The sequence below is a fragment of the Schistocerca americana genome, chromosome 5 (assembly GCF_021461395.2).
Source record: "Schistocerca americana isolate TAMUIC-IGC-003095 chromosome 5, iqSchAmer2.1, whole genome shotgun sequence".
Taxonomy (NCBI): Eukaryota; Metazoa; Arthropoda; class Insecta; order Orthoptera; family Acrididae; genus Schistocerca; species Schistocerca americana.
This window is the reverse complement of record NC_060123.1, coordinates 144,221,976-144,249,143: the sequence shown is the minus strand read 5'-3', so window position 1 is coordinate 144,249,143 and position 27,168 is coordinate 144,221,976. Positions and strand designations below refer to the sequence as shown.

Sequence of the window (27,168 nt, the reverse complement as noted above, 5' to 3'; positions counted from 1 at the left end):
TGATTTAGCTAAATACAAGGAATACAGTAAAATATTAAAAAAAGTAATTCAGACATCTAAACAAATGCACCACGAGAAGAAGATAGCAATGTCAGGGAACAAAATAAAAACAATATGGGATATAGTGACAAAAAGAGACTGGTAGAACCAGAAAGGAACAGGAGCAAATAGCACTAAGGCTAGATGACACATTAGTAACCGATGGGCATAGTGTGGCAAATCTATTTAATAACTACTTTATATCTGTTACTGATAAAATGGGATTGTTAGGGTCAGTAAATAATGCCCTTCAATATCTGAAACTAGCCTTTACAAATAGCTTCAGGTACATGAATATGTCACTCACTTCACCAAAAGAAATAACTTCCATAATAAAATCTTCAAAAACAAAGCATTCTAGTGGTTATGATGAAATATCAACAAAGTTAATTAAGGCATGTTCTTGTGAGTTTAGTACAATTCTGAGTTACTTGTGTAACCAGTCAATTATAACTGGGACATTTCCTGACTGGCTAAAATATGCAGATGTTAAGCCTCTATTCAAGAAAGGGGATAAAGAGATACCATCAAACTACAGACCGATTTCGCTTTTGCCAGCATTCTCAAAAATTTTAGAAAAAGTAATGTACAGGCAGCTTCTCAACCATATGCCCACAAATAACATATTATCAAGAACACAGTTTGGATTTCTGAAGGGTTCTGATATCGAGAAGGCTATTTACACCTACAGTGAAAATGTACTTAATTCATTAAATAACAAGTTACAAGCAGCAGGTATTTTCTGTGATTTGTCAAAGGCATTCGATTGTGTGAACCACAACATCCTTTTAAGTAAATTAGAATTCTATGGTGTCACAGGCAGTGCTGCAAAATGGTTCAAATCATACCTCACGAACAGGAAACAAAGGGTGTCAGTGCAAGGGACTAGTGAATTAAGTCATCAGTCATCATCAGAATGGGAAGAAATTACATGTGGTGTCCCACAAGGATCCATCTTAGGGCCATTGCTTTTTCTTGTGTACATTAATGATCTCTCATCAGTTACACTGCCAGAAGCAGAGTTCGTTCTGTTTGCAGATGACACAAGTATTGCAATAAATAGTATGTTGAGTGTAGTTCTAGAAAGATCTGCTAATGATATTTTCATGGATATTAATAAATGGTTTAAAGCAAACTCACTGACATTAAACTTCAAAAAGACTCACTATATGCAATTCAGAACCTGTAAGATGTTTCCACCCAGCATATGCATAAAGTATGAAAAAGAGCAGATAGAAGAGGTTGACAGTCTTAAATTCCTGGGATTACAACTTGATAATAAATTCAGTTGGGAGGAGCACACCACAGAACTCCAGAAACACCTTAACAAATCTGTATTTGCAATTCGAGTGTTAGGAGACATAGGTGACATAAAAATGAAAAAGCCTACTTTCATTCCATAATGTCATATGGTATAATATTTTGGGGTAACTCTTCAAGTCAAACAAAAGTTTTCAGAGTCCAAAAGCGTGTAATACATATTATTTGTGGAGTAAATTCACGGACGTCCTGTAGAAACCTCTTCAAAGAACTGGGTATACTAACTACTGCCTCTCAGTATATTTACTCCTTAATGAAATTTGTCCTAAATAATATATCTCTTTTTGCAACAAACAGCTCAGTTCATACATACAATACCAGGAACAAAAATGATCTGCACAAGGACTTAAAAGCACTTTAGTTCAAAAAGGGGTCCACTACTCAGGAACACTCATTTTCAATAATTTGCCATCAAACATAAAAAATTTTGTTACAAATAAAGATCAGTTTAAAAGGAGCCTGAAAGACTTACTAGTGGCCAACTCCTTCTACTCCATTGATGAATTTTTTAATAGAAACAAATGATGTATTGTATATATATTCATACTATTAGTATTGTTATTTCAGCTCTTTATAAAAAAAAAAAAATTGACACGTTCCACATCCACGAGGATCTCCTCAGCACGGATCTATGGAATGAAAAACTAATCTAATCTAATCTAATATAATCCTTGGGCCTTTATTAACAGCCTGCAATGTGGCACTGTGTCCAATGCTTTCTGGAAATAGAAATATGTAATCTGTCTGTTGCCCTTCATCCATGGTTCACAAGATACTGTGCAAGAAAAGGGCAGCTTGAATTTTCCATGAGTAGTACTTTCTAAATCCAAGTTTACATGTGGATATAAGCTTTTCTCTTTCACAGTAATTTATTACATTCAAACCTGGAATAGATCAAGAATTCTGCAGCAAACAGAGGTTAAGAGTATTGGTCTGTGATTTTGCAGCATAGTTCTTTCAATCTTCATACATATGAAAGACATCTGAGCTTTTCTCCAGTCGCTTGAAGCCTGATGTGCAAGAGATTCACCATAAATGCAAGCTACTATGCCTGTCTGAACATCATATAGTCACTGGTATGGAAATGGTAAATTTAGGTGGATAGAAGCTTTCAGCACGTGTAAATAGAGACACTATGGAGAGAGGAGGAGTTGCCATATATGTTAAAATCAGTCATAATGTGAAAAATTTGGAAACTAAAAAATTTTCCATAGAGCAACACATAGAAGCATGTGCATGTGAGCTTAATCTAAATAAAGGCACTTTTATAATTGTAGACATGTATAGGACCCCATTGGGAAATTTTCAACTATTTTTGAAAAACTTGGATTCTTTGTTGGGCTACCTGTCAGACAAAGGAAAGCAAATTATTGCTTGTGGAGATTTCAATATAGATTTTCTGAAAGAGTCAGAAGAAAGCTTGACCTTGAAGTATTACTTGGTTCTTTCAATTTGAAATCAGTTATTGATTTTCCTACTCAGGTGGTACAGGAAAGCAGCACACTGATAGATAACATTTTCATAGCCCAGATAAATTTAATCAAATAAAAACTTCTTCTGTTAAGAATGGTCTGTCTGATCATGATGCACAGCTAGTTACAGTATATGATATAGCTCCATACAGTAATGCAAAACAGTCCTCCAAAATAATGCGTTCCATTAACGATTTTACACTTCAAAATTTTAGGGAAAGCTTGCAACAGTTAGACTGGGATGAGGTGTACAGGGAACATGATGCTAATTTAAAATTTAACCTATTTCTTGATACCTTTGTGAGTATATTTGGAAACAATTTCCCTAAGAAAACAGTGAAATATAATTGTAAGAAACCATGTAAAAAGCCATGGCTTACTAAAGGGATAAAAATATCTTGTAAACAGAAAAGGGAAATGTAGGAAATGTATCTTATAGCTAGGAGGAGTAATGATCCCAAAACAATGAAACATTATAAAAACTACTGCACTGTATTAAGGAAAGTTATTAAAAAGTCCAGAAGTATGTGCATTATGTCTGAGATAAGCACATCTGATAATAAAATTAAAACAATTTGGAATATTGTGAAAAGGGAAACAGGGCAACCAAGAGCACAGGAAGACTGTATTTCTATCGAACACAATGAAAAGATTGCTAACTAGAAGTCAGAAGTAGAAAACATTTTTAATAATCATTTTTAAGTGTTGCAGAGAAAATAGGTTCCAGCTATTCATTAGAAAATGCAAGGCAATATATGGAAGCGGCAGTACCTACACAATTTGATAAAATTGAAATTCAACCCACCTCTCCTGCTGAAATTAAGGAAAATAATAAATTCACTCAAAAGTAAAAGCTCACATGGAATTGATGGCACTTCCAACAGAGTACTAAAAGCTTGTTCCCAACAAATAAGTAGGATTCTCAGCCACGTATGTAGTAGCTCACTGAAACAGGGAATTTTTACAGATAGACTGAAATATGCTATTGTTAAACCATTGCATAAAAAAGGGGATAGATCTGATGCTAACAACTACTGCCCAATCCCACTTCTGACAGTTTTATCCAAAATTCTTGAAAAGTAATATATTCTAGAGTAGCATCACATATTTCTAAAAATGAAGTACTAACAAAACGTCAATTTGGTTTACAGAAAGGTTTTTCAAAAGAAAATCCTATATATGCTTTCACTGATCAAATATTAAATGCAATGAATAACCAAACATCACCCATTGGGATATTTTGTGATCTGTCAAAGGCTTTTGATTGTGTGAATTCTTATAGATAAGCATAAATATTGTGGTATGAGTGGGGCAGTGCACAAATGGTTTAATTCATACTTAACTGGAAGAATGCAGAAGGTTGAAATTAACAGTACAGATAGTCTACAAAAACCAGCAGAGTCCTCTAACTGGGGAGGTATCAAGAATGGTGTCCCGCAGGATTCAGTCTTGGGTCCCTTATTGTTCTTAACATATATTAACGACTTGCCACTCTATATTCATGAAGATGCAAAGTTAGTTCTTTTTGCTGATGATACAAGTATAGTAATCACACCCAAGAAGCAAGAATCAGCTGAGGAAATTGCGAATAAAGTCTTCCAGAAAATTATTAAGTGGTCCTCTGCAAATGGACTCTCACTACATGTTGGGAAAACACAGTTTATACAATTCTGTACAGTAAATGGCATAACATCATTGATATATATAGTTTATGAACAGAAGTCTGTTGCTAAGGTAGAATACTAAAAATTTATGAATGTGTGCATTGATGAGAAATTGAATTGGAAGAAACACATCAATGATCTGCTGAAACGGTTAGGTTCAGCTATTTATGCTATTAGGGTTATTGCAAATTTTGGTGATGAACATATCAGTAAATTAGCCTACTATGCCTGTTTTCATTTACTGCTTTCATATGGCATCATATTTTGGGGCAATTCGTCATTAAGAGAGAAAGTATTCATTGCACAAAAGTGTGTAATCAGATTAATAGCTGGAGCCCACCCAAGATCACCTTGCAGACATTTATTTAAGGAACTCAGGATATTCACAGTACCTACGCAATACATGTATTCACTTATGAAATTTGTCATTAATAATCCACCCCAATTCAAAAATAACAGCAAATGCATAGCTACAACACTAGAAGAAAGGATGATATTCACTACTCTGGATTAAATCTCACTTTGGCACAGAAAGGGGTGAATTATGCTGCCACAAAAATCTTAGGCTATTTGCCATATAGTATTAAAAGTCTGACAGATAGCCAACCAACATTTAAAAGCAAATTAAAAGAATTTCTGAATGACAACTCCTTCTACTCAATAGATGAATTCTTAGATATGAAGTAGTAACTGTAAAAAAATTAATTAATTAATTAATTATTTTGTGTAAAGAAAACTTATGTTCAGTGACACGTTCCACATCATCACGAAATGTCGTATTCATGATCTATGGAAGAAGGATTAATGTATGTATGCTAGATTAGGGATCAAAGCCAAGAAGTATTCTCTTAAAATCGAGTTGGGATTAAATGTGGACCTGGCAACTTATTTGATTTCACCTCTTTCAGCTGCTTTTCACCACCAGGTACGACTATTTCTATGTCCTCCAAATGGGAGACTGTACAGTGGTCTAATGATAGTATGTCTCTATAATCCTCCTGCATGAATGATTTTTTTAAGCTTCAGCTTTCCTTCTGGTGCCTTTCACTGCCACACTAGACGGGTACGTGAGGGCCTTGATCAAGTTTAATGATTTTACTTAGGACCAGAATTTTCTAGGATTATCAGCAAGATCTTTCACTAATGTATTATGGTGGAAGTTCTTGCATGCTTTGCACATCAATCATTTTATGCATCTACATCTACATGGGGTGTGGGAAGAATGATTTTTGAATGCCTCTGTGCATGCAATAATTATTCTAATCTTATTCTCACAATCCCTATGTCAGCTATATGTAGAGGGTTCAAGTATTCCTAGAGTAATCATTTATAGCCGGTTCTTGAAACTTTGTAAATAGGCTTTCTTGGTATAGTTTACATCTATATTCAAGAGTCTTCCAGTTCACTTCCTTCAGTATCGATCGTTCATGCTGCCCTTCTCTGTATACATTCAAGATTCCCTATTAGTCCTATTTAATACAGTTCCCACATACTTCAGCGATACTCTAGAACTGGTCGCACGAGTGATTTGTAAACAATCTCCTTTGTAGACTGATTGCACTTCCCCAGTATTCTACCATAAACTGAACTCTACAAGCTGCTTTACCAATAACTGAACCTATGTGATCATTCTATTTCACACCCCTACAAAGAGTTACACTCAAGTGTTTGTATGAGTTGGCCAATTCCAACAGTGGCTCATTGATACAGTCATACGATACTATGTTTTTTCGTTTTGTGAAAAGCAAAATTTTACATTTCTGAATATTTAAAGCAAGATGCCAATCTCTGCACCACATTGAAATCTTATCAAGATCTGACTGAATATTTATGCATCTCCTTTCAGATAGTACTTCATTATCTAACTGCAATCTGCAAAAAGCCTGACTTTACTATTAATATTGTCTGCAAGTTCATTAATATGAAATATGAACAGCAAGGTCCTAACACAGTTCCCTGGGGCATATCCAAAGTTACTTCTACATCTAAAAATGATTCTCCATCCAAGATAATGTGCTGCGTCCTTACCAAAAAGTCCTCAATCCCGCCACAAATTTCACTCAACACCCCATATGATCATGCTTTTGACAATAGGCGTAGGTGTGGTACTGAGGCAAACACATTCTGGAAAGCAAGAAATACTGCATCTACCTATTTGCCTTGCTCCAGGGCTTTCAGTATGTCATGTGAGAAAAATGTGATTTGGGTCTGACATGATCGATGTTTTCGAAATCCATGCTGGTTGGCATTGAGGAGATCATTATGTTCTAGGTACCTCATTATTTTGGGCTCAGAACATGTTCTAAGATTCAACAACAAATTGATGTCAAGGATATTGGACAGTAGTTTTGTGGATCTAATACTCTTCTTGTAGACAGGTGTGGCCTGTGCCTTTTTCCAAGAACTAGGCACGATTTTTTGTTGGAGAGATCTGTGGTAGATTACAGTTGGAAGAGGGGCTAACACAGCCACAAATTCAGTATAGAATTGACAGGGATTCCATTAGGGCCAGAGCTTTGTTCAGTTTTAATGATTTCAGCTGCTTCTCAACACCACTGACACTAATACTTGTTTCATTCATGTTTTCAGTGGTGCGAGGAGTATACTGGGGCAATACTTCTGGGTTTTCCTCTGCAAAGGAACATTTGAAAATGAAGTGAAGCATTTCACCTTTTGTGTTACTAACACATTTCAGTTCCTGCCTCATTCACTGGGGACTGGACACTAGCTTTGGTGCCATCAACAGCCTTTACATATGACCAGAATTTCTTTGGATTCTGTGAAAGATCACTTGGCAATATCCTGCTATGGTAGTCACTGAAAACATCATGTGTTGCTATCTTGACAGCCAAACGTGTTTCATTTAGCATCTCCCTATGCCTAGCTCTACACTTTTTTTTACACCCACTGTGCAGTAATCTGTTTCTTTAGACACTATTTACAGTGACTGCATACTATGGAGGTTCCTTCCCATTATGAACTGTTCTTCTGGGTATGTATCTATCAAGTGCATGGTCACCATTTCTTTTAATTCTGGGCCAGAGTTCCTCTATATGCTCATACCCTGTGCTGAAAGTTTCAAGTTCCTCATTGAGATATGACACTACTGATTTTTTATCTAGTTTACTGAACATATAAATCTTTCTGCTTGTTTTAGTTGTCCTTTGTACTTTGCCCACCACTAACAAAACTGTAATTTTCACAGTTAATTGTTGGATGATTAACCCTCCGTTGCTCGCGCAGGTGACACTTGTCATCCACATGACTTTCCCGCTCAGTTTTGTCTGACAGCGCTGGATTGAGTTCACGCCATTTTCAACACCTTTCTGTTAACTCTCTGGCTGTTAGCTCCAATCATTGTTGGCTTTCAGTTACGAAAGATACATTGTTTATGAAACATTATTATAGTCTGGAGGACACTTGTCATCCGCGCGAGCTCTGCTGCCACAATCTGAAACAAAGTAAGTCTGTATTACTTTATTGCTTTCCTAGACTCAATCGATCTTTCACGCGCGTAAATTTAGACGTATTAAAACTGATTGCTGTTACCTTCCATGTTACCTAGTATTCTCTTTATTTTTAAACTGTGGAAGAAATGCCAAAGGCAAAAAACCTCGGACAGAGTTTAGTAGAGATCCTAATGTATGGCTGGAATGGTTCAGTGAGCTGAGTGATGAAGATGCTCACAGTGATAACGCTGACTCAGAGACTGAGGATTCTGTTCATGACAGCGGCCATGATTCAGGAACAGAACAAGAAGTGTCAGAAAATTATGAATATTAATCACAGGAAGAAGTAACTCAAGAGGATGCATTTTTTAGAGAAATATGGAATAACTAAACGAAGGAAAAACAAATATCCTAACAGTGTTAGAAGCAGATCTTGTAATTTTATTACACATTTCCCTGGATCAAAAAATCAAGCTCATAAAAAAAAGACAGAAATAGAAATTCTGTATTTGTTCTTGGATGAAAACATAATAAGCATTATAACAACACGCACTAATATATACATCAATTAAGTTCATGGTAACTTCTCTACGGAAAGGGACGCTAAAGAAACAGATGTGATAGAGATCAGAGCTTTCTTTGGTTTGTTATATCTATGTGGATCTTTGAGATGTTCTAGGAAGAGTATATTGATATTGTGGGATAACTCAAAGGGAAACGGCTTGAATCATGTTTTTTATGCATAAGTGAAAACCGATTCAAGTTTCTGTTGAGATGTCTGAGGTTTGATAATATCCGTGATAGAGGTATTTGCAGAGAGATTGACAAGTTGGCTGCTATCAGAGTTATTGGCGAGGCACTTGAACTATTCACGAACAATTGCCAAAAATATTTTTCACCTAGTGGATATCTTACTGTTGACGAACAGCTTCAGGCAATATATTCCTAGCAAACAAGCAAAGTATGGCTTAAAAATGTTTGCTTTGGTTGATGTAGAAACAGCTTAGACTTTGAATTTAAAACTGTACATCGGTAAGCAACAAGAGGGACCATGTAATGCCAGTAATTCAGCTGAAGGTATTGTTCTTCAAATGGTCAAACTGTTTCAAACATTAGAATATATTATACTGTGTACAAATATTAAATGTATTATATTTAGATTTAATAAAAAAATCATAAAACCAGTCATAAAGACCCTTCAAAGTATACAAATAGACAGCTTGCTTTGTGCATGACACCAGTCACCCACACGAGTGACATTGTCACAAATTATCGCGCAAGTAACGGAGGGTTAAAGACTCTACCATTGGTTACAGTATGATCGGGGAACTTATGTACAAGTGAACTGTGGCTACAGACACACAAATATTTATTAACTTTTGCCTGTTGAAGCACCAGCATTCTTTTTTGATTCAATTATATTGTATTAAAAAATAAACATCACTGTACCCCTTAACCAAACAATGAGAAGTCCAGGATGGAATAACAACAATATGGAAAGGACAGCTTATTACTCACTATATAGAGGAAGCACTGAGTCACAGACAAGCTCAAAGAAAAAGACTGCTGCAGATATTTCAACTTTTGGACAAAGAACTTCTTCTTCAGAAGAAAACACACACACTTTCCACAACAAAAACAATAACAACAACAAGGGCATTAAGGTCTGTGTTTGATGCGAACAGCAATCTACCTGCAGTGGATAGAGGTGTAAAGAAGAGACAGGGGGGTGGGAAGGGGGAGGGATAGCAGGGTGAGGTGGACAAATGAACAGATTCAACAGTCAAGCATGCTGCTCTAGTTTTCCTGGAGGGCAAGGGTTTTGGTCTGGAAGATAGCCTGCTGGAATTTGGGATTGCAGAGCAGGAGAATTTTACAGATGCAGAAGAGGTAGTGGAAGGAGGTTGAGGGCCTGATGTATATGGTTTTGCAGGACTATGCTGATCACCATGAGCTTGTCCTCATCCATAATTACTACTCCATTGAAGGTAACATGTGCAAACAAATCTGTGGTACAAAAATGCACATCCACATGGCACCATACTATGTTAACTATCTAACCATCCAGAACCCCAAACCACTCACTTGGTGCAGATTCATTGTTTGGACTGAGGGTGAGGACATCCTTTCCACAGTCTTCCAGAACCTCAACACATTCTATACCATCTGCTTCAGCTGGTCCTTCTCAGCCCAAAAAGGTGCCTTCCTCAATGTTGACCCCCACCTTATGGATGGCAAAATCAGTACCTCCGCCCACATCAAACCTACCAACCACCAACAAAACTTCCACTTCTGCAACTGCCACCCATTCCACATCAAGAAGCATCCTGTGGTTGTTACATCTGTAGTGATGAGCAGTCCCCTCTCCAGTTATGCCGAGGATCTCACTGCTGGCTTCACAGACTGAAATTACCCTCCCAAACTTGTCCAGAAATAAATTTCTCATGCCTTGTCTCTTGAGTCACATACCATTCCTCACTTACAATCCTCACTTATCCCATGCAGGACCAGAGCAAATGAATCATATTCTCCACTAAGTTTTGACTATGTCCTGAAATGAGAAATATCCTTCCCACCATCCTCTCCACTCCTCCCACAGTGGTATTCTCTGCTGCCCACCCAACCTATGCAATATCCATGCCTGTCCCAACCCCTCACCTCATGATTCATATCCCAGATGCAAGGTTTATCCCACACATGCTCCCACTAATACATACTCCAGTCCTGGCACCTCCTACCTGATCAAAGGCAGTGCCACCTGTGAAAGCAACCATTTGCTCTACTAACTTACAAGTAACTACTTTGCTTCATTTTACATGGGCATGACAATTAACAAGATGTCTGTCCACATGAGTGACTATCACCAAACTGTGGTTAAGAGCCATCTGGACCTCAATGTTATTGAACATGCTGCCCAACATGATGCACTTCACTTTAGTGACTGCTTCACAGCCATTACCTTCTGGATTCTTTCCAACAACACCAACTTTTCTCAATTGCGCCAGTGGGAAACTCTTCTTCAAACATATCTTACATTCCTGTAACCCCTTGACCTCAACCTTTGCAAGCCCTTCACTCCACCTGCCTGTCCCCTTCCCTGCTCCCACTCCAGTACTACACACACCTTCTATCAATCTCATCAACACAAATACATAGTCCTTTCCTCTCCTCTATTTCTGTCCTCACCCTTCCCCCCTGGCCTTTCCCCCCAAGCACAGCCACCTAATGCTGCTTGTAGAGCAGTCCTACCCTCACCTTACCAAGTCCCTGCATGATGCCACAGAGAACACTAGTATCTTCTCTCACCTGTACTCTGATATTCCCCTCCCCCTGCCTCATCCTTACCCCACTACCCACTCCGAGTAGATAGATGCTCATATCAGATGCAGTCACAGTCTGGCCTCAGTGCCCACAGCCCATAGCCATGTATGTATGAGTTGTTGTTGTTATGCTAATATGTGTGAGTTACCTAATTCTGAAGGAAGACTTTCCCCAAAAGTTGAAAATTTTGCAGCATTCTTTTTTTCTGTACCTTTCTGCAACTCAGTGCCCCTTCTACGTGGTGAGTAGCAATCTATCCTTTTCATATTATTGTACTGCTTAATGCTATTTATGGTTATGACAGCTCAATTGTAAAGAAAGCTGCTACTTGGAAAATGCTGTTGCCTCCATCATTACACAATACAGCTGTTTTTCATATGATATTGGGATCTTAATATTTATTTGACTACAACAACATTTTTCAAAGACAATGTATATCAGCATCTGCAAATACTGGGTCCTAGTTACAGCACATTAATAAACTCACCAGACAAGAAATTGGTCAACCCAATGTGCACACACAGAGGAAATGTTACGCCTTTACAGTTGGCACTGTGACCGGATCGCACTCACCATGCCTCTAAGTGAACAAAAGGCAATGGTGATCAGTGGGACATTCATGTTTCAAGTGGGTATTGTACGTAAACATGGGTAAATGGAAGGACATAACAGAGGGACAAAAAGTAATAATCATGTATGGCTTTGCCTTAGGCCATATGGTGTATGAAGTTACTGTATTTGTTGGTGTTTCACAGGGACCTGTTCAACTCGTCTACAAGCAAGGGCGTAACACACATGACCACAGAACACAACATCAGAATTATCTTCAGAAAAAGATTCTCATTAATAGGGACCAGAGACAAATTTCACAGCTTGTGAATCAAAATCACTTCCAAACCCAACAGGAATTGCTGCAGGCAGTGAATGAAGGTCCATCGAAATCTGTTAGAGAGAGAACATTGCGATAGGAAGCGCATACGATGAGCATTTAGAGTTAGTCAGCTTGCAAGAGGCCATCAGTCACACAGGCACATAAAGATGACAACAGAAAAGTTGGAAGAACATGTGACTGGTTTTATGAACACTCTTACACCTTATTACATCTTGACTGACCTGCAGAATATCACCTGAAGTGAACCCCATAGAAAACTTGTGGGACATGTTGGAGCAGTGGGTAAAATGCTGACACAGCATACCCACAATTTGGTGTGATTGCACAATCACACCCTCAGTAGTGACTTAACCTGGATGTGACATAGCTGCACAACCTTGTGGACTCACATCCTTAACCAAATTCAGGCGGTTATCAAGTCGAGGGGCAGAATTACGATGTATTAAATAATGATTGTAGTGATTGTCTTTTGAGCTTACTTGTCGTGTGGTTTTAGAATGAATATTGCTACTTGCTAAGTAGCTAACATAATTTTTCAATCCCTGAGTCCGGCTGGTGATCTAAAAGTACAGTGTCTGTGTGTACCCAAGCCATTTTGAAGTGACCATCATGCAGTGTCAAAGCAGTAAACATGTGTATAATCCCAGCACCGTGTGAGGAAAGTGCTGCTTGCTTTCGCCACACAGTCACTCACTGCAACTGTCAACGTGTTGCATTTCGGTAGAGGGAGCTTGCTTCATCTGCTCCCTGCACCCAGGTGAAAACTGGGTCAGAACGTCACAAACTATACACAACTCCACTCTCAACCCTAGACAAGGAGGCTAAGTCAACAAGGAAATTATTTTTGTGTCTTGTATTGTGACAGTGCAAATCATTGTTCAGTCAAAACTGATTCTTATTATCAGTAAAGGGCTTCTCCTAGATGCTGAAATATCTAACTTGCACACATGTCATGTCATAACTAGAATCAAGTCCATATCTTAAAGCAGTGTCATCACTGAAATACAACACTTACCCCTGTAAGCACATTTACTATGAGCACCAGTTGGATTAAGCCAAAACAGAACTGATTTCCGGGATGGAGAGTGCAGCTATTTATACAAACTTCAAATATTTCAGAACGCTGGTATTTATACATACATCAAATATTCCAGAATGGAAAAACATTATAAACATAAGATATTTTAGGAATCTTCTACAACTGATAACAAATAACTGGGGGTGGTAGAGTTTGCACTGGTGATACACAGCATGCCAGTCAGCAACACTAACCATTATGTCACATTGTGTGCACTGCAGCTCGTGGCAATATTCTCACTGCTCACTTCTGATAAACACTTCATGTACCTTAGGTGCACTGCTACAGAAGACAATTTTCATACAACAAGAGCACTGAAAATATACAAAATAAACCAATGCTCTTTTTTATGTCTACATGATGATACATGCTTCTAAGGCCATAACATGCTGAACTGAACAATTTGATTAGATTATCATTTTAACTTGCAGTACGACTGGCCCCAAAGGAATTTTACACAGTGTGTTTTATTTAGTGTATGATCATTAAAGTCTACTTATGATGCTAACAAGTCATTATGGCTTCTATAAAACTGCATTGTGAGACTAAGTCTTAATCCATTAGCTGCAAACCACTTGTACGTCTCTAGCTACCATCTGAACTGTGTCTATTAATGCTGAGTTTGGGTCCTTGTTTAGTATGCTTGTGTCATCAGCAAATATTAAGGTTTACGGAACACCCTTTAAAGATACTGGACGATCATTAATGTGGGCTAAGAAAAAGAGTGGGCCCAATAGTGATCCTTGTGGCACACTACATGTTATGCCCCCAAAAACTGAGGTTAGTCTCATGCCCGCAGCACAGTCTGTTAATGAGACCCTCTACTTTCTGTTATGAAAGTGGGTCTCTGTCCAATGAAAAGGAATACCATTACTCCCATAACATTTTTGTTTGCTGAGTATAAAGTTTTATGATCCACATAATCCAAGGTTTTGCAAGGTCACAAAATATACCAACAGGATAATTTTTCCTGTGTAGGTTTGCTTTCATTTAAATTGTGAGATCTAGTATTGCTTTCTCTGTGGAGAATTCTATATGAAAGCTGAACTGAGAGGCAATTAACAAGTTATGTTCAGTTAAATGAGTCAGTATTCTATTATGAGTCACTTACAGAAACATTTTTGGAAAGATAGGAAGGAGTGAGAAAGACTTGGCTGTTACTGCAGCACATTTAACCATGTAAGAAAAATGTCCTTCATCACTGATTACAAAAAGGATTGTAAGGGTAATCCTATCAAGTCAGCACAAGATTTTAGTATTCTACAACAAACACCATCATACCCAGGAGGATTACTAGTTTTTTGTATGTTCATGAATTATATAATGTTGTTAGGGGTCTATTTTTTAAATTAACATCTACTGAAGGTGCTTGTGTTGTCTGCACATGTACGAGGACGGTTCAGAAAGTAACCTCCGATTGGTCACAGTGCGGGTTGTGGGGGGAGTAGCGACGCCATCTGTGCGTTCACGCACTCAACAGGTCAGTCGGCATCAAGCCGTGGTCGAGTGAACGTCGTACCTGCGCTAGTTTAGTTTTTGTGGCGGTTTGAAATGTGTGCTGCAATAGAAAACCCCGCCAAATGTGAAGTGCATGCTGTCATAAGGTTTTTTACAGCCAAAGGATATTCTGCAGCAGCTATTCATCGTGAGCTTTGTGCCGTGTACGGACCAAGAGTTATGAGTGAAGGAGTTGTCCGTGAATGGGTACGTTTATTTAAAAGTGGACGAGAAAACGTTCATGATGAAGAGAGGAGTGGTAGACCATCATTGGTGACTGACGAACTCATTCAGACAGTTGATGCAAAAGTTCGTGAAAATCGACGTTTCTCAATGTCGGAGTTGTCTACTGGTTTTCCACAGATTTCTAAGACTCTCTTGTAGGAGATAGTGACAGCAAGATTGGGTTACCGTAAGTTCTGTGCACGATGGGTGCCCAACAGTCTTACCGACCACCACAAAACTCAAAGAATGGCCTCTGCATTAGACTTTCTGTCACGTTATGAGGACGAAGGAGAACCATTGTTAAACAGAATCGTGACCGGTGACGAAACCTGGATTAAGTACGTGAACCCTGAGACAAAAGAACAATCAAAGATGTGGGCACATTCAAATTCGCCTACCAAACCAAGAAAAGCCTCGCAAGATTTTTCTGCCAGAAAACTGATGGCAACGGTGTTTTGGGATGCCAAAGGGGTGTTGTTGGTTGAATTCATGGAACGTGGTACGACCATTAATCAAGACGTGTACTGTGAAACAATAAAAAAGTTACGACGGGCTATACAGAACAAACGCCGTGGTATGCTGACTTCCGGTATCGTTTTTTTGCACGATAACGCCCGTCCTCACTCTGCTCGCAGAACAACGGCCCTTCTTGAGTCCTTCAAGTGGGACGTTATCAACCATCCACCTTACAGCCCAGACCTGGCGCCAAGTGATTATCACCTCTTCATGCATTTGAAGAAATGGCCCGGGTCACAGCGGTTTGATGACGACGAAGAGCTCAAAGATGCGGTCACAGGCTGGCTCCAGGCACAAGCGGGTGATTTTTATGCAGAAGGAATTTCAAAGCTTGTGAAGAGATATGATAAGTGCCTCAATCGCTATGGAGACTATGTAGAAAAATAGTGCAAAGATGTAGTTGTAAGATGTATATATTAAAATATTTTTATTTAACTTGGTGTATTTTTTTAAATCAACCGGAGGTTACTTTCTGAACGGCCCTCGTAAATTTTATGCATCTGAATTTGGGTGTTTATCAATGGATGCATTGGTTGCTGTCACTGTAAGGAAGTAATCATTTAATTTAGTGTCACCATTTCTTTCAAAGTTGTTTTATGCTGGCATCAATTTCATTTGGATCACTATTTATGTCTGTTTGTTGTTTAATAATTTACCAAATAGTCTTGCTGTATTCCTAGTGTTTTATTTTTTCAGCAAAGCACATGGCAGCTAAGTCACTGCTGATTGATGGGTCCACAAGCTGGTGTTGCTCTGTGTCTTTCAACCATTGTAAGGAATTTTACTGTGAAAAATAATCCAACACTGAACATTCATCAACTCTAGATGTTGTCAGACAGAAAATAAACCATGGTTCATTCCACTATCCCTGATTCACACCATGATAACTTTCCATAACTTCTTAACCTCAAACCTTGCTCATTCAGCCCCCAAATCCCTCAACATGGAAACCAATTTCATATCTACAGAAAGAACTGTGATGTCCCTCCTAAGAACTGATTCTGACATGATTCTACCTGTCAACAAAGGCTCCACCACTGTGGTTATGATCAGCAGGGATTACCTGAGGAAGGTACTCCACCAGCTGTCAGTAACCTATACCTACAGCTATGCCATGGTGACACCAATTTCGGAAACCCAGTAGGATCTCCAGTCCCTCCTCAAATCTCCAGGTCCATCCCACAAGCCCTCCTCTCAATCTATCTTCCTCAACAGAATAAATATCGACACTCCTACAATCTACCGGTTCCTAAACTACATAAACCAAACCAACCAGGGTGTCACATCGTATATGGGCACTGGGCCCTCACAGAGAGAGTCAATGCTTTCATGGATCAGTGCCTTCAGCCAATTACCCATACTCTACCTTCTCATACAAAAGACAAACATGATTTCCTCCACAGTTCCTGCCCCTTTAGTACCCAGCAACCAACTCGTAATTGTTGATACCTCAACACTATTCTCCCTATGGCCTTATTGCCACTGAACACGACATTCCTTAATGCCGTACTGACTACAAAGTTATAACCTCCTTCCTGGTTACCATAATCAACCTCACCCACAATTACTTCCGCTTTGAAGGCATCACCTACCAGCCAATCTGCATTACAGCTTTGGGCATGGCATAATCATATGCCAACTCATTCATGGGCCATCTAGAGGGATCCTTCCTAACCATTCAAAATTCTAAACTTCTCCTTGGTTCAGATTCATTGATGGCATCTGCATGATCTGGACCAAATGTGATGACATGCTATCCACATTGCTCCACAAACTCAACACCTTCTCACCATTCACTTCAGCTGGTTCTCCTTGGCCCAACATGTAATTGTCATGTCATTTATTTCAATGTCAACATCAATGTCACATATTAGGAACAATAAAATTTATTTACAAAACTTAACAGCCAGTAGTTGGGGTATATTATTTAGATTTTCTGAATTTACAATCAACCTAACTTTATTTTAATGTAATTGGATAGATAAAAAATCTACTCACAAAGTGGCAGCAGAAAAACACCCATATAAAAAAAGGTTTTATGTATGCAAGCTTTCAGAGCAAGTGGCTCCTTCTTCTAGAAGAAGGGTTGAGGGGTAAGGAAGAGGAATGGGGGGAAAGCACTGGAGGGGTTTAGGAAAAGGGGTAGAGTTTGGAAAAGTTGCACAGAACCCCTGGTCAGGAAACTTAATGGACAGAATGAGACGGAAGTAACAAGGTGCAATCACACTGTGCCGCATTATACATGGGTATGACAATAAACAAGCTGTCTGTCCACATGAACAGCCAAATCAAGCTGTGGCCAAGAGAGAGCTGGACTGTTCAGCTGCTGAGCATATTGTGCAACATGGTGTGGTTGGCTTGACTACTTTACAGCATGTGCCATCTGGATTCTTCCTGCCAACGGGAGCTTTTCTAAATTGCACAGGTGGGAACTCTCCCTGCAAAATACCCTTTGTTTCCATAACCTCAAGCTTTGCTTGTCCATGTACTGCACCTGCCTCTATGCCCTTCCGTGTTCCAATTCCAGCCTCATACATACTTTTTGACTGCCCAGAACATCTATATAGTTCTTTCCACTTCTCTGCTTCGCTCCTCTCCCTCCCATCCTTTCCCTGGTCACAATCCAGCCAACCTCACACATGCCTTCTATCCCCCCACTCCCTCATGCCTGGATAGTCCTTTCCCCTTCTCTGCTTCTCTTCAACCTCCCCCCCCCCCCCCCCCAAACACACAATCCCTATGCTGCAGGTAGCAATCCTTGCCACATCCCTGCAAACTTCAGCAAGAAGTACTATACTACAGCATATTCCTTTATTCCTTTGCTATTATCCCTAGCCCACCACAGTCATAGCTCTGGTGTGGCCTTACTTCTCATCTCAGCTGACAGCATAACTCACTGCAGAAAGGACAGTGGCTATGGGTGTGAGAGATGTGCATGAATGAATGTATTTGTGTTTGTCTGTATCTTATGAAGAAATTTTCCCACTTTCAAATGTGCCAGTCTGCTGCAGAAAGCTTCCTCAATGTGGTTATTCCAGCACAGATTTTCCATTGTATATCAGAGAGGCACATGGTGCAAATACAAAAGAAAAGAAAAAATGTAAATGGGATGAATAACTGATACGAAAAAAAAAAAGATGCTGAAAGGCATGAAAAAATAAACAGAAAAAAATAGTGTAGAAAGATATTTCCTTTTTGATAGTTTAGCTTATGTAATAAAAGCACTCATCTTCAATTTATTCACCACCCAAAACCTCTTACTATGAGTACTCTATAATATTTAAACTAAGCTTCAGGACAATTATTGCTTTCTGATTATTTCTGATACCCTTTGTTCTCATCCAGGGTATAGATTAACTTCAATCACTTCATCATCAGTGTACATAAACTTCATCACTTTTTCTTAACTTTACACTCAGGAAGGAATTTCAGAAAATTTTGAAAATCCATGATTGAACTGCATTTTTACATCTGCATGTCTGCCAGGTGTGCAACAGTAGTTTTTGTTTGTAGCTGGTAAGTTTCTTATTTTGCAAATATCATTGTACCAAGAAGTTTGCATTACTACCTATGATGTACATTAATTTCAAGATGTGATGGCACCGTCTGCAGAATCTGGTTGAAATTTTTGTGGGTACTATAAGGCATTAATGTTCCAAAAAAATTGAAACTGCCAGGCTTCGCAGCTAACTGCTGCCTCAGCACTGTCACTAGATAACCAAGATCTTCTTATTGCACAGCAAGTCACCTAGGACATGAAACTCCGTCAAGGTTTCTCAGACCATGAGAAGCAGCCCTGATATTTGGGGAAGAAAAGAAAATGGTTTGGTTTCATTTATGAATAGTGATTACAAGGAGCCTTAATAACAAAATGCGTAATGAATATAAATAACATAAGGAGTAGAGGTAACAAATTGTCATATTTGTTGGCTATTAGAGTGGACTACTGAGTACTGACACGTTCCAGGACCTTGGAGATTTGCTCCTCATTTTGGTCCTACAGAACATGACATGTAAATAATAATAATAATAATAATAATAATAATAATAATAATAATAAAATAGACAACAAAAAACAAAAACAAAACTGAAACTGTCACCTAGTTATGCCCATCATTGGAACAAACAGTCTAACAAAAATACTTATATACACGTGCATGCCTTTCTTGTCCTGACATTGTCGCCTGAATAAGAAAACTGTAAAATATAATGAAAAGGTAAGTTGCTACTCACCATACGGTGGAGATGCTGAGACACAGACAGGCACAACAAAAAGACTGCTGTAAATAAAGTTTTCGGCCGTTAAGGCCTTCGTCAACAATGGATGACAGACACACACACACACACACACACACACACACACACACACACACACACACACAAGCAAACGCAACTCACACACATGACGTAGTGTGGCTTCAGTTGACTGAGACTGCAGTCGTGTGTGTGAGCGGCATTTACATGTGTGTGTGTGTGTGTGTGTGTGTGTGTGTGTGTGTGTGTGTGTGTGTGCGTCATCTATTGTTGACGAAGGCCTTAATGGCTGAAAGCTTTATTTGTGACAGTCTTTTTGTTGTGCCTATCTGCGTCTCAGCATCTCCACTATATGGTGAGTAGCAAATTTCCTTTTCATAGTGTTGTTACATTCCATCCTGGATTCTCCATTGTTTGAAAAACTCTAAAATCTTAATCCCAGAATTGCATGCATCACCTTTCTTGGAGTGGTTTCATATGGTAGTTATTGGTTGGAGGTTGCTTTAAGCAAATCTCTAGCCAAAGCAGTACATTCACAAAAACTGTGTGCCGGACCAAGACTTAAACTCGGGATCTTTGCCATTCACGGGTGGGTGCTCTACTGACTGAGCTACCCAAGCATGAGTCATACCTGTCCTCACAGCTTTACTTCCACCATTACCTCACCTCCTACCTTCCACACATCACAAAAGTTCTCCTGCGAAACTTGCAAGACTAGCACTCCTGTAAGAAAGGATATTGTGAAGACAGGGCTTAGCCACAACCTAGGGGATATTTCCAGAATGAAATTTTCACTCTGCAGCACAGTGCGCACTGATATGAAACTACCTGGCAGATCGAAACTGTGTGCCAGACCAAGACTCGAACTTGGGACCCTCACCTTTCATGGGCAACTGCAAGCATGACTCACGACCTGGCCTCACAGCCTTACTTCCACCAGTAACTTGTCTCCTACCTTCCAACCTTCACAGAAGTTCTCCTGCAAAACTTGCAGGACTAGGACTCCTTGAAGAAAGGATACTGCAGGGACATGGCTCAGCCACAGCTTTGGGGATATTCCCAGAAAGAAATTTCGCAGCAGAGAGTGTGCTAATATGAAACTTTCTGGCAGATTAAAACTGTGTGCACATCTTTTACAGCCAATCATTGTAAATATTGTATGACCTTAACTGAACAGTCCAGCTGTAGTTGCCCACATAAATTCTGTGTTAATGTGTTAGTAAAGCTCCAGTGATTCACTCTCAGAACTATTTGTGACTACCAATTTTCTTTCAAGTATCGTTCAGAGTTCATCCAATGTATTGCTAACCTGGTTTACTTGAACTATAAAAATAGCTGATCATCGTCAGTAGTGTTTGGACACTCATAAATGTGAAGTTATCCCAAATTTAAATCAACAATGTGGCATCCATCACTGAGCTATTAGGTTACAGCACCAATCAATTTCTGAATTAGCAGTTTTGAAAATTCAGTGTTACCAAGGAACAGAACCAGCATAACCAGATCAGTAACTTCACACCCCGTGGTCTCTCTTTTTATTTTTATTTTTGGTTGCAATCTTGAGCACTCTACTTTGTAGTGTAAACTGCAAAATATAAAAAAGTCTGGCAAGTAATAAATTTATCTGTAATGAATTTTGTAACTAGAAGTCCCTTACTCTTTCTTCAGTCAATTTTCTTTCTAGGCTGCCGTTTCCTTCATTTTTGGTATTATTAATACTGCAATCAACCTGTACTGCATCAGAAGATATGAATATTCTCTTCCATTATGAATTGTAATTACACTTAACGCATACACATGACGGTCAGGTGGTAGGAATTAAACAGAATGTCCAGATTTCCCAAACCTGTGCTCCAGCTAAATTTACTGCTGTTCCCAGACGTGATGCTGGCTGATAAACAGATGAAGCTAGCCTTGATGCTGTGCCTGGCATTGCACTACGTGCATTGTACAATGATGCCGAAGGTGGCCGTCCAGTTGAAGGTCTGTGAGGTATGACAGATCTGGATGCATTTTCTTCCATCACAGGGCTCTGTCAAAACACATATCCAGAAAAATAATGATAAAATGAAAGTTAATTTTCAGTCAACTGCACTGTCAACATGAAAGACCACTAAATATGTAGAAACTTAAATACTTTACATGAAACATTATGTATTAATTGTTCAGTAAGGGAAAAGGAAAAGTAGGCCTAGTTACTAAACTGTGACATAAAACATTAAGTGAACATGAGTACACAAACTTTGGAGGAGGTCCATACTGAGATGAAAACTGTGGATGAGGAATATCTTTTCTGGCAAAACTCCAACAATTCAATACATTATCAAGCAACTATAGCTTGTGTTTGGCTTTAAGCAGAAGGGGTAGAATGCTTGTCAGCCCACTAGCTACATCACATGGGGTTTTTGGAATCTAGTATATGGATAGTACAGGAGATGCAGAGGTGTTCGGTGTGGGTGAGAAGGGATGGGAATTTGATAATATGGTAGAGAATCCTAGTTGAGAAGGTAAACAGATGTGGAAAGCAAGGGGAAGCTAACACAGCCAGTTTGCCTACAAATACAGTTTTCTGCACTGTGAGCAGGATGTACTAATCAAACTGCTGGGGAAAGAACCTGCCCCCTTTGGTTCCTAGAAAATAATCTTCACGAATTGAAATCACTTCTTACTTCACGAAACAGGCGGATTTGAAGAAAACTAGAACTTGCAATAGCTTTTGACTTGTGTAGCACGTGCAGCCTCGGGCATCTGTCATGAAATATCTAAACTACTACGTCATTCACAGCAAAACTAACTTACTTTCCGCCCACACCAAACAAAACTATCAGGTCAGATCACGGGAACACTCTTGGCTGGGAATGCATTCAGTGAATGGTAGTTTCAATTGTCTATGTATCTTTAGCCTCAATAGATTCAATCTGTACTTTGTTAATTTATCAGTTCCCGAATTCGTGGTTGATTATGGAATATAATTAAAATTATTAATCCTTGTGCTAGTGGATGTGCCATGATTGAAATATGATTTTCGAAATAACGAATTATATGATGATCCAAACGTGATACATAAGAAATTCTCTTCTTCTTGCAAAATATACGGAATCGGTTTCCATACCCACCTGCCTAGATACCATTCCTCTTCTAGATGTTGGCCTATCTTCAAGCTGGACATTTTCATTTTCAGAAAAGGCACTGGAAATTCTCGACATAGTTGAACATAAACCTCACGAAGTTTAAATGTCAAAATCTTTTACTCTGCGTTAAGGTCTTATATTTGTGGATCACCGTTTTACTTAAGGGGTTTCGTGGAGCAGACGTCGAAAAAACATATATACGTCGATACAAGCTCACTACCATTGCAATGCAAGTGTGTTACTATAGCAACGCAGTCACAATACAAAAGTTTTGTCAGCGTCAAGTCACAGAACTCTATCTTTTGTTGATTGTATGAAGCGTAACCACAGCTCAACTGCGCGCCTCTTACATTATTCCAACTTGGTACTTTTTCCTTAAAAAAGAAAAGTATTTATTGTATTAATTTCTGTATTGTCTTGGCAGTACTGTTGCCGACTGATTCGCCCAACACCACAACTGTTTATTACAGACGATCTAATTGCAGCACATGCATTTGAATCAACGGTGAATTATAAATATTATCTAGCTGTCGAAATTATTAAAAACTGCCTCTTCCCTAACAAATTCACAGCTTTAAATAAATTTACTTCATCACATTGGGACATGTTAACAAATGAGACACTACACAATACTACATGGCAGAAAGCGAAATGTTACGCACGCTTAAATTTTTGTTGTCAGTTTGTATTTGGTTTACCGACAGCGTAAGTTTATTGTAAAACAATTGAGTTTCTTGATCGCCCGTAGCAAGTAACTACGCTAAAAGGCAAACGCGAATTATTATTTTATTTGTTGTTGCAGAATACAGTTGCAAGGCTTTCACCTTACACGACAGCCATTGTTGCAGTTTGCGCCTAGGTGAAATCTACTACGCGCAGAATTACGAGTTATCAGTAAAGACACTTTGGATAATAATATAAATAGTTTCCAAATAAATAATTCGCTCTTATTTGGACAGAAGGTTATAAGTACGATTTCCACAATTCACTCTCTGAAGCTTATTAACATTTTCATAGGTAAAGCCCAAATGCAAAAAAGAAAAAAAAAACTGGTATTCAAAAGAGCTCACAACTTTATGCTCAAATAAAAATGTCTTACTGAACGTAAGAGAATCATACTACCTAATTTTTCTTATTGCTGGGCTTCAACACGTTTACGCCAAAAAAGCCAATGTTTCCCATGATTTAAGTTTTTATTGTTGGTCCTCCATCACCAGCAAATTCTATTTAGTTGACTGTAGATATGAGGATAAAGCAAAAGTGGTGCTTTTCATCGCCACCAGTTCAATCGAACCCACGTTTCCGTGCTCTCACATTATGAATCTTCACATCAAGATTCTACATCTACATAATTACTCTGCAATTCACATTTAAGTGCTTGGCAGAGGGTTCATGGAACCACAATCATACTATCTCCCTACCATTCCACTCCCGAACAGCGCGGGGGGAAAACGAACACCTAAACCTTTCTGTTCGAGCTTTGATTTCTCTTATTTTATTTTGATGATCATTCCTACCTATGTAGGTTGGGCTCAACAAAATATTTTCGCATTCGGAAGAGAAAGTTGGTGACTGAAATTTCGTAAATAGATCTCGCCGCGACGAAAAACCTCTTTGCTTTAAGGGGAGCCGGAGGTGGTCAAATCCAAACAATTACGATTTTTTTCTTTTGCTACCGAAAATTAATTGGAACATTCCTCTTTAATGTAAACTTTGAATTATTGTTCTACTCGTCCTAGAAGTGGAGTTATTACCATTTTCCCCCACGCCTGCAGAGGAAATGGGCGGCCGCTGAATGCATCTAACACCCTCTCGCATACAGCGGTTTCTGTTACGCATACAGCGAGTGTGCAAGGGTTGGCTACATTGTTTTCGGTGACAAATATTACCCGTATTTCCTTACAGCTTACTCCTATTTTCCTCAGAATTTCGAACAACTTGCTCCATTTAATATTGTCGTACACTTTTGTACTGGTTATGATGCCACGTTTTAGTAACCATGTATATAAGAAGAGGAAAAACGTAGGGAAAAGAAAATTAACTCTAATACCAAGTTGCGATACTACAATGAATAAGAGCGCGGAACATCGTCTCTTTGCTGTTTACCGTTTCGAATTAGTTCAGTGTTGCGCCTGTTGTTGGTAGTATTATACTTCTTGTGTAAAGCGGGTAATATGCAGTATGTACAAGAATCAGGAGGGAACAATAAAACCAATTTTTCACGACTTAGCACAGACAGAATTGTTACACAAATGTCTACACGGAAAGACGCAGAATCCTAATGAGAGCGTAAACAATTTGATTTGGAAAGTGATTCCTAAAAGGGTGTTTGTAAGCATAAAAACACTGCACTTTGGTATTTATGATGCAATAGCAACCTACAACCAAGGGAACAGTGTGAATTGTGAAGTTCTGAAGGCATTAGGATTTACAGCTGGGGTGAGCACTGTACGAGCACTAAGAAATATTGACAGAGAAAGGATAAGAGGAGCAGAAAGAAGAGAAAGGCATATGAAGTATGATGGAACAACAGGCCAGAAAAGAAGACAGAAGAGAAAGCTTTTGGAGGATGAAGAAGAAGACCCTGATAATCCATCCTATAGCGCAAGAATGTATTGAGAAACTTCGATAGCCATTTCCCGTAAATTAGAATTTTTCGAATATAAGGAACATTTTCTCAAAATCCACTTAAGCTAGAGAGATGAAATTTTTATACAGCACTCCTAGTGGTCAAACTTATATTGTAACACAGCCATTTGGCAATATGTTCAGTAGTTTCATTTCAGTTTAATTATAAAGCAATTATTTGTAAAAAAATTGGGTCATTCATAAAAAAATAATTGGAATGAAACTAGAAAAGATACTCCAAAATCCCTCTGTTGTAACTGCAATACTAAACCACTCTATATGTTAAAAAAAAAAAAAAAATTCAAATTTTTCTATTTAGCAGTTTATTCATAAATGTTCCTCAAACTTAGTGATTTTAACATGGGCAGCATAGGCAGCTCCGGCTCCCCTTAATGACTTCCATCCCAACTCGCGTGTCATATCTGCCACACTCTCTCCCCTATTACGTGATAATACAAAACGAGCTGCCCTTTCTTGCACCCTTTCGATGCCCTCCGTCAAAATGAGAGTCTGTAATTGGCTAAACTTACTATGCAATATCAATTTGTACCAGAAGTTTCTCTGTTTTGTTTTTGTGTGAAGGTACCATAATTATTTGTGTAATATTTATATTGTGTAATATTTTTCTTGTTTTTGTAATTATTTGTGTAACATTTATACTACGTAATATTGACTTTTGTAATGCCTCAGATGATCTCTGAGGTCTCTACAACAATAAAAATCAGTCAATCAATCAATCAACCCCACCTGGTAAGGATCCCACACCGTGCAGCAATATTCTAACAGAGGACGAACGAGTTTAGTGTAGGCTGTTGCCCAAATCGCTTGATACGGGCAAGTCTTCAGGTCCAGATTGTGTACAGATTAGGTTCTTTTCAGATTACGCTGATACAATAGCTTCCTACTTAGCAATCATATACAACCGCTCGCTCACCTATAGATCTGTACCTACAGATTGGAAAATTGCGCAGGTCGCACCAGTGTTTGAGTTTAGGAGTAATCCATCGAACTACAGACCTATATCATTGACGTCGGTTTGCAGTAGGGTTTTGGAGCATATACTGTATTCAAGCATTATGAATCACCTCGAAGGGAACGATCTATTTATACGTAATCAGCATGGTTTCAGAAAACATCGTTCTTGTGCAAATGCAGCTAGCTCTTTATTCGCACTAAGTAATGGTCGCTATCGACATGGGATCTCAAGTTGATTCCGTACTTCTAGATTTTTTAAAATTTATTTCTTCAAAAATGACATTTAGTGTTTTCGCACCACACAGCCAACACCAAATTACAATGACAAAACTGGATAAAATTTCACATAATGCACACATATATTTGAACAATTTGAGATTTGTTAGAATAATAATATCACACAATCATTTCAAATTGCTAGAATCTGAATCGATGCCCATGTTTCAAGTGTTGGTACTAACGAGAAGTTGTACATGATATTCCATTTTTTCTCAACTCGTCCTTCATTCAGAGTATTAAGCATATATTCAATCCTGTCTCGCAGCATTTCGTAATATATAATAGTGCAACACAGTTATTGAAATTGATGTGTGTTGCTCACCGACGACAAAATTTGAAAGAATGCACAATACACTTATTAATCTAATCTAATCCAATCTACAAACAGTATCTATGGACGTGTTGTGTAACTTTATAACCAAAGATCT

At 38.6% G+C, this 27,168-nt stretch overlaps 1 protein-coding gene across 1 annotated transcript in view; it reads right to left on the bottom strand.

Moving 5' to 3' along the window:
- The window catches only part of LOC124616770 (intraflagellar transport protein 74 homolog), a 216,101-nt gene extending 192,969 nt beyond the window's left edge, over window positions 1–23,132 (bottom strand). The window contains exons 1-2 of the mRNA XM_047145158.1: window positions 22,844–23,132; window positions 21,574–21,759 (exon numbers count right to left, since the gene is read on the bottom strand). Of these exons, the coding sequence (XP_047001114.1) occupies window positions 21,574–21,759; window positions 22,844–22,933 (276 nt within the window). The 5' untranslated portion in view covers window positions 22,934–23,132. The remainder of the gene's footprint in view (window positions 1–21,573; window positions 21,760–22,843) is intronic.
- Between the last annotated feature and the right edge of the window lie 4,036 nt (window positions 23,133–27,168).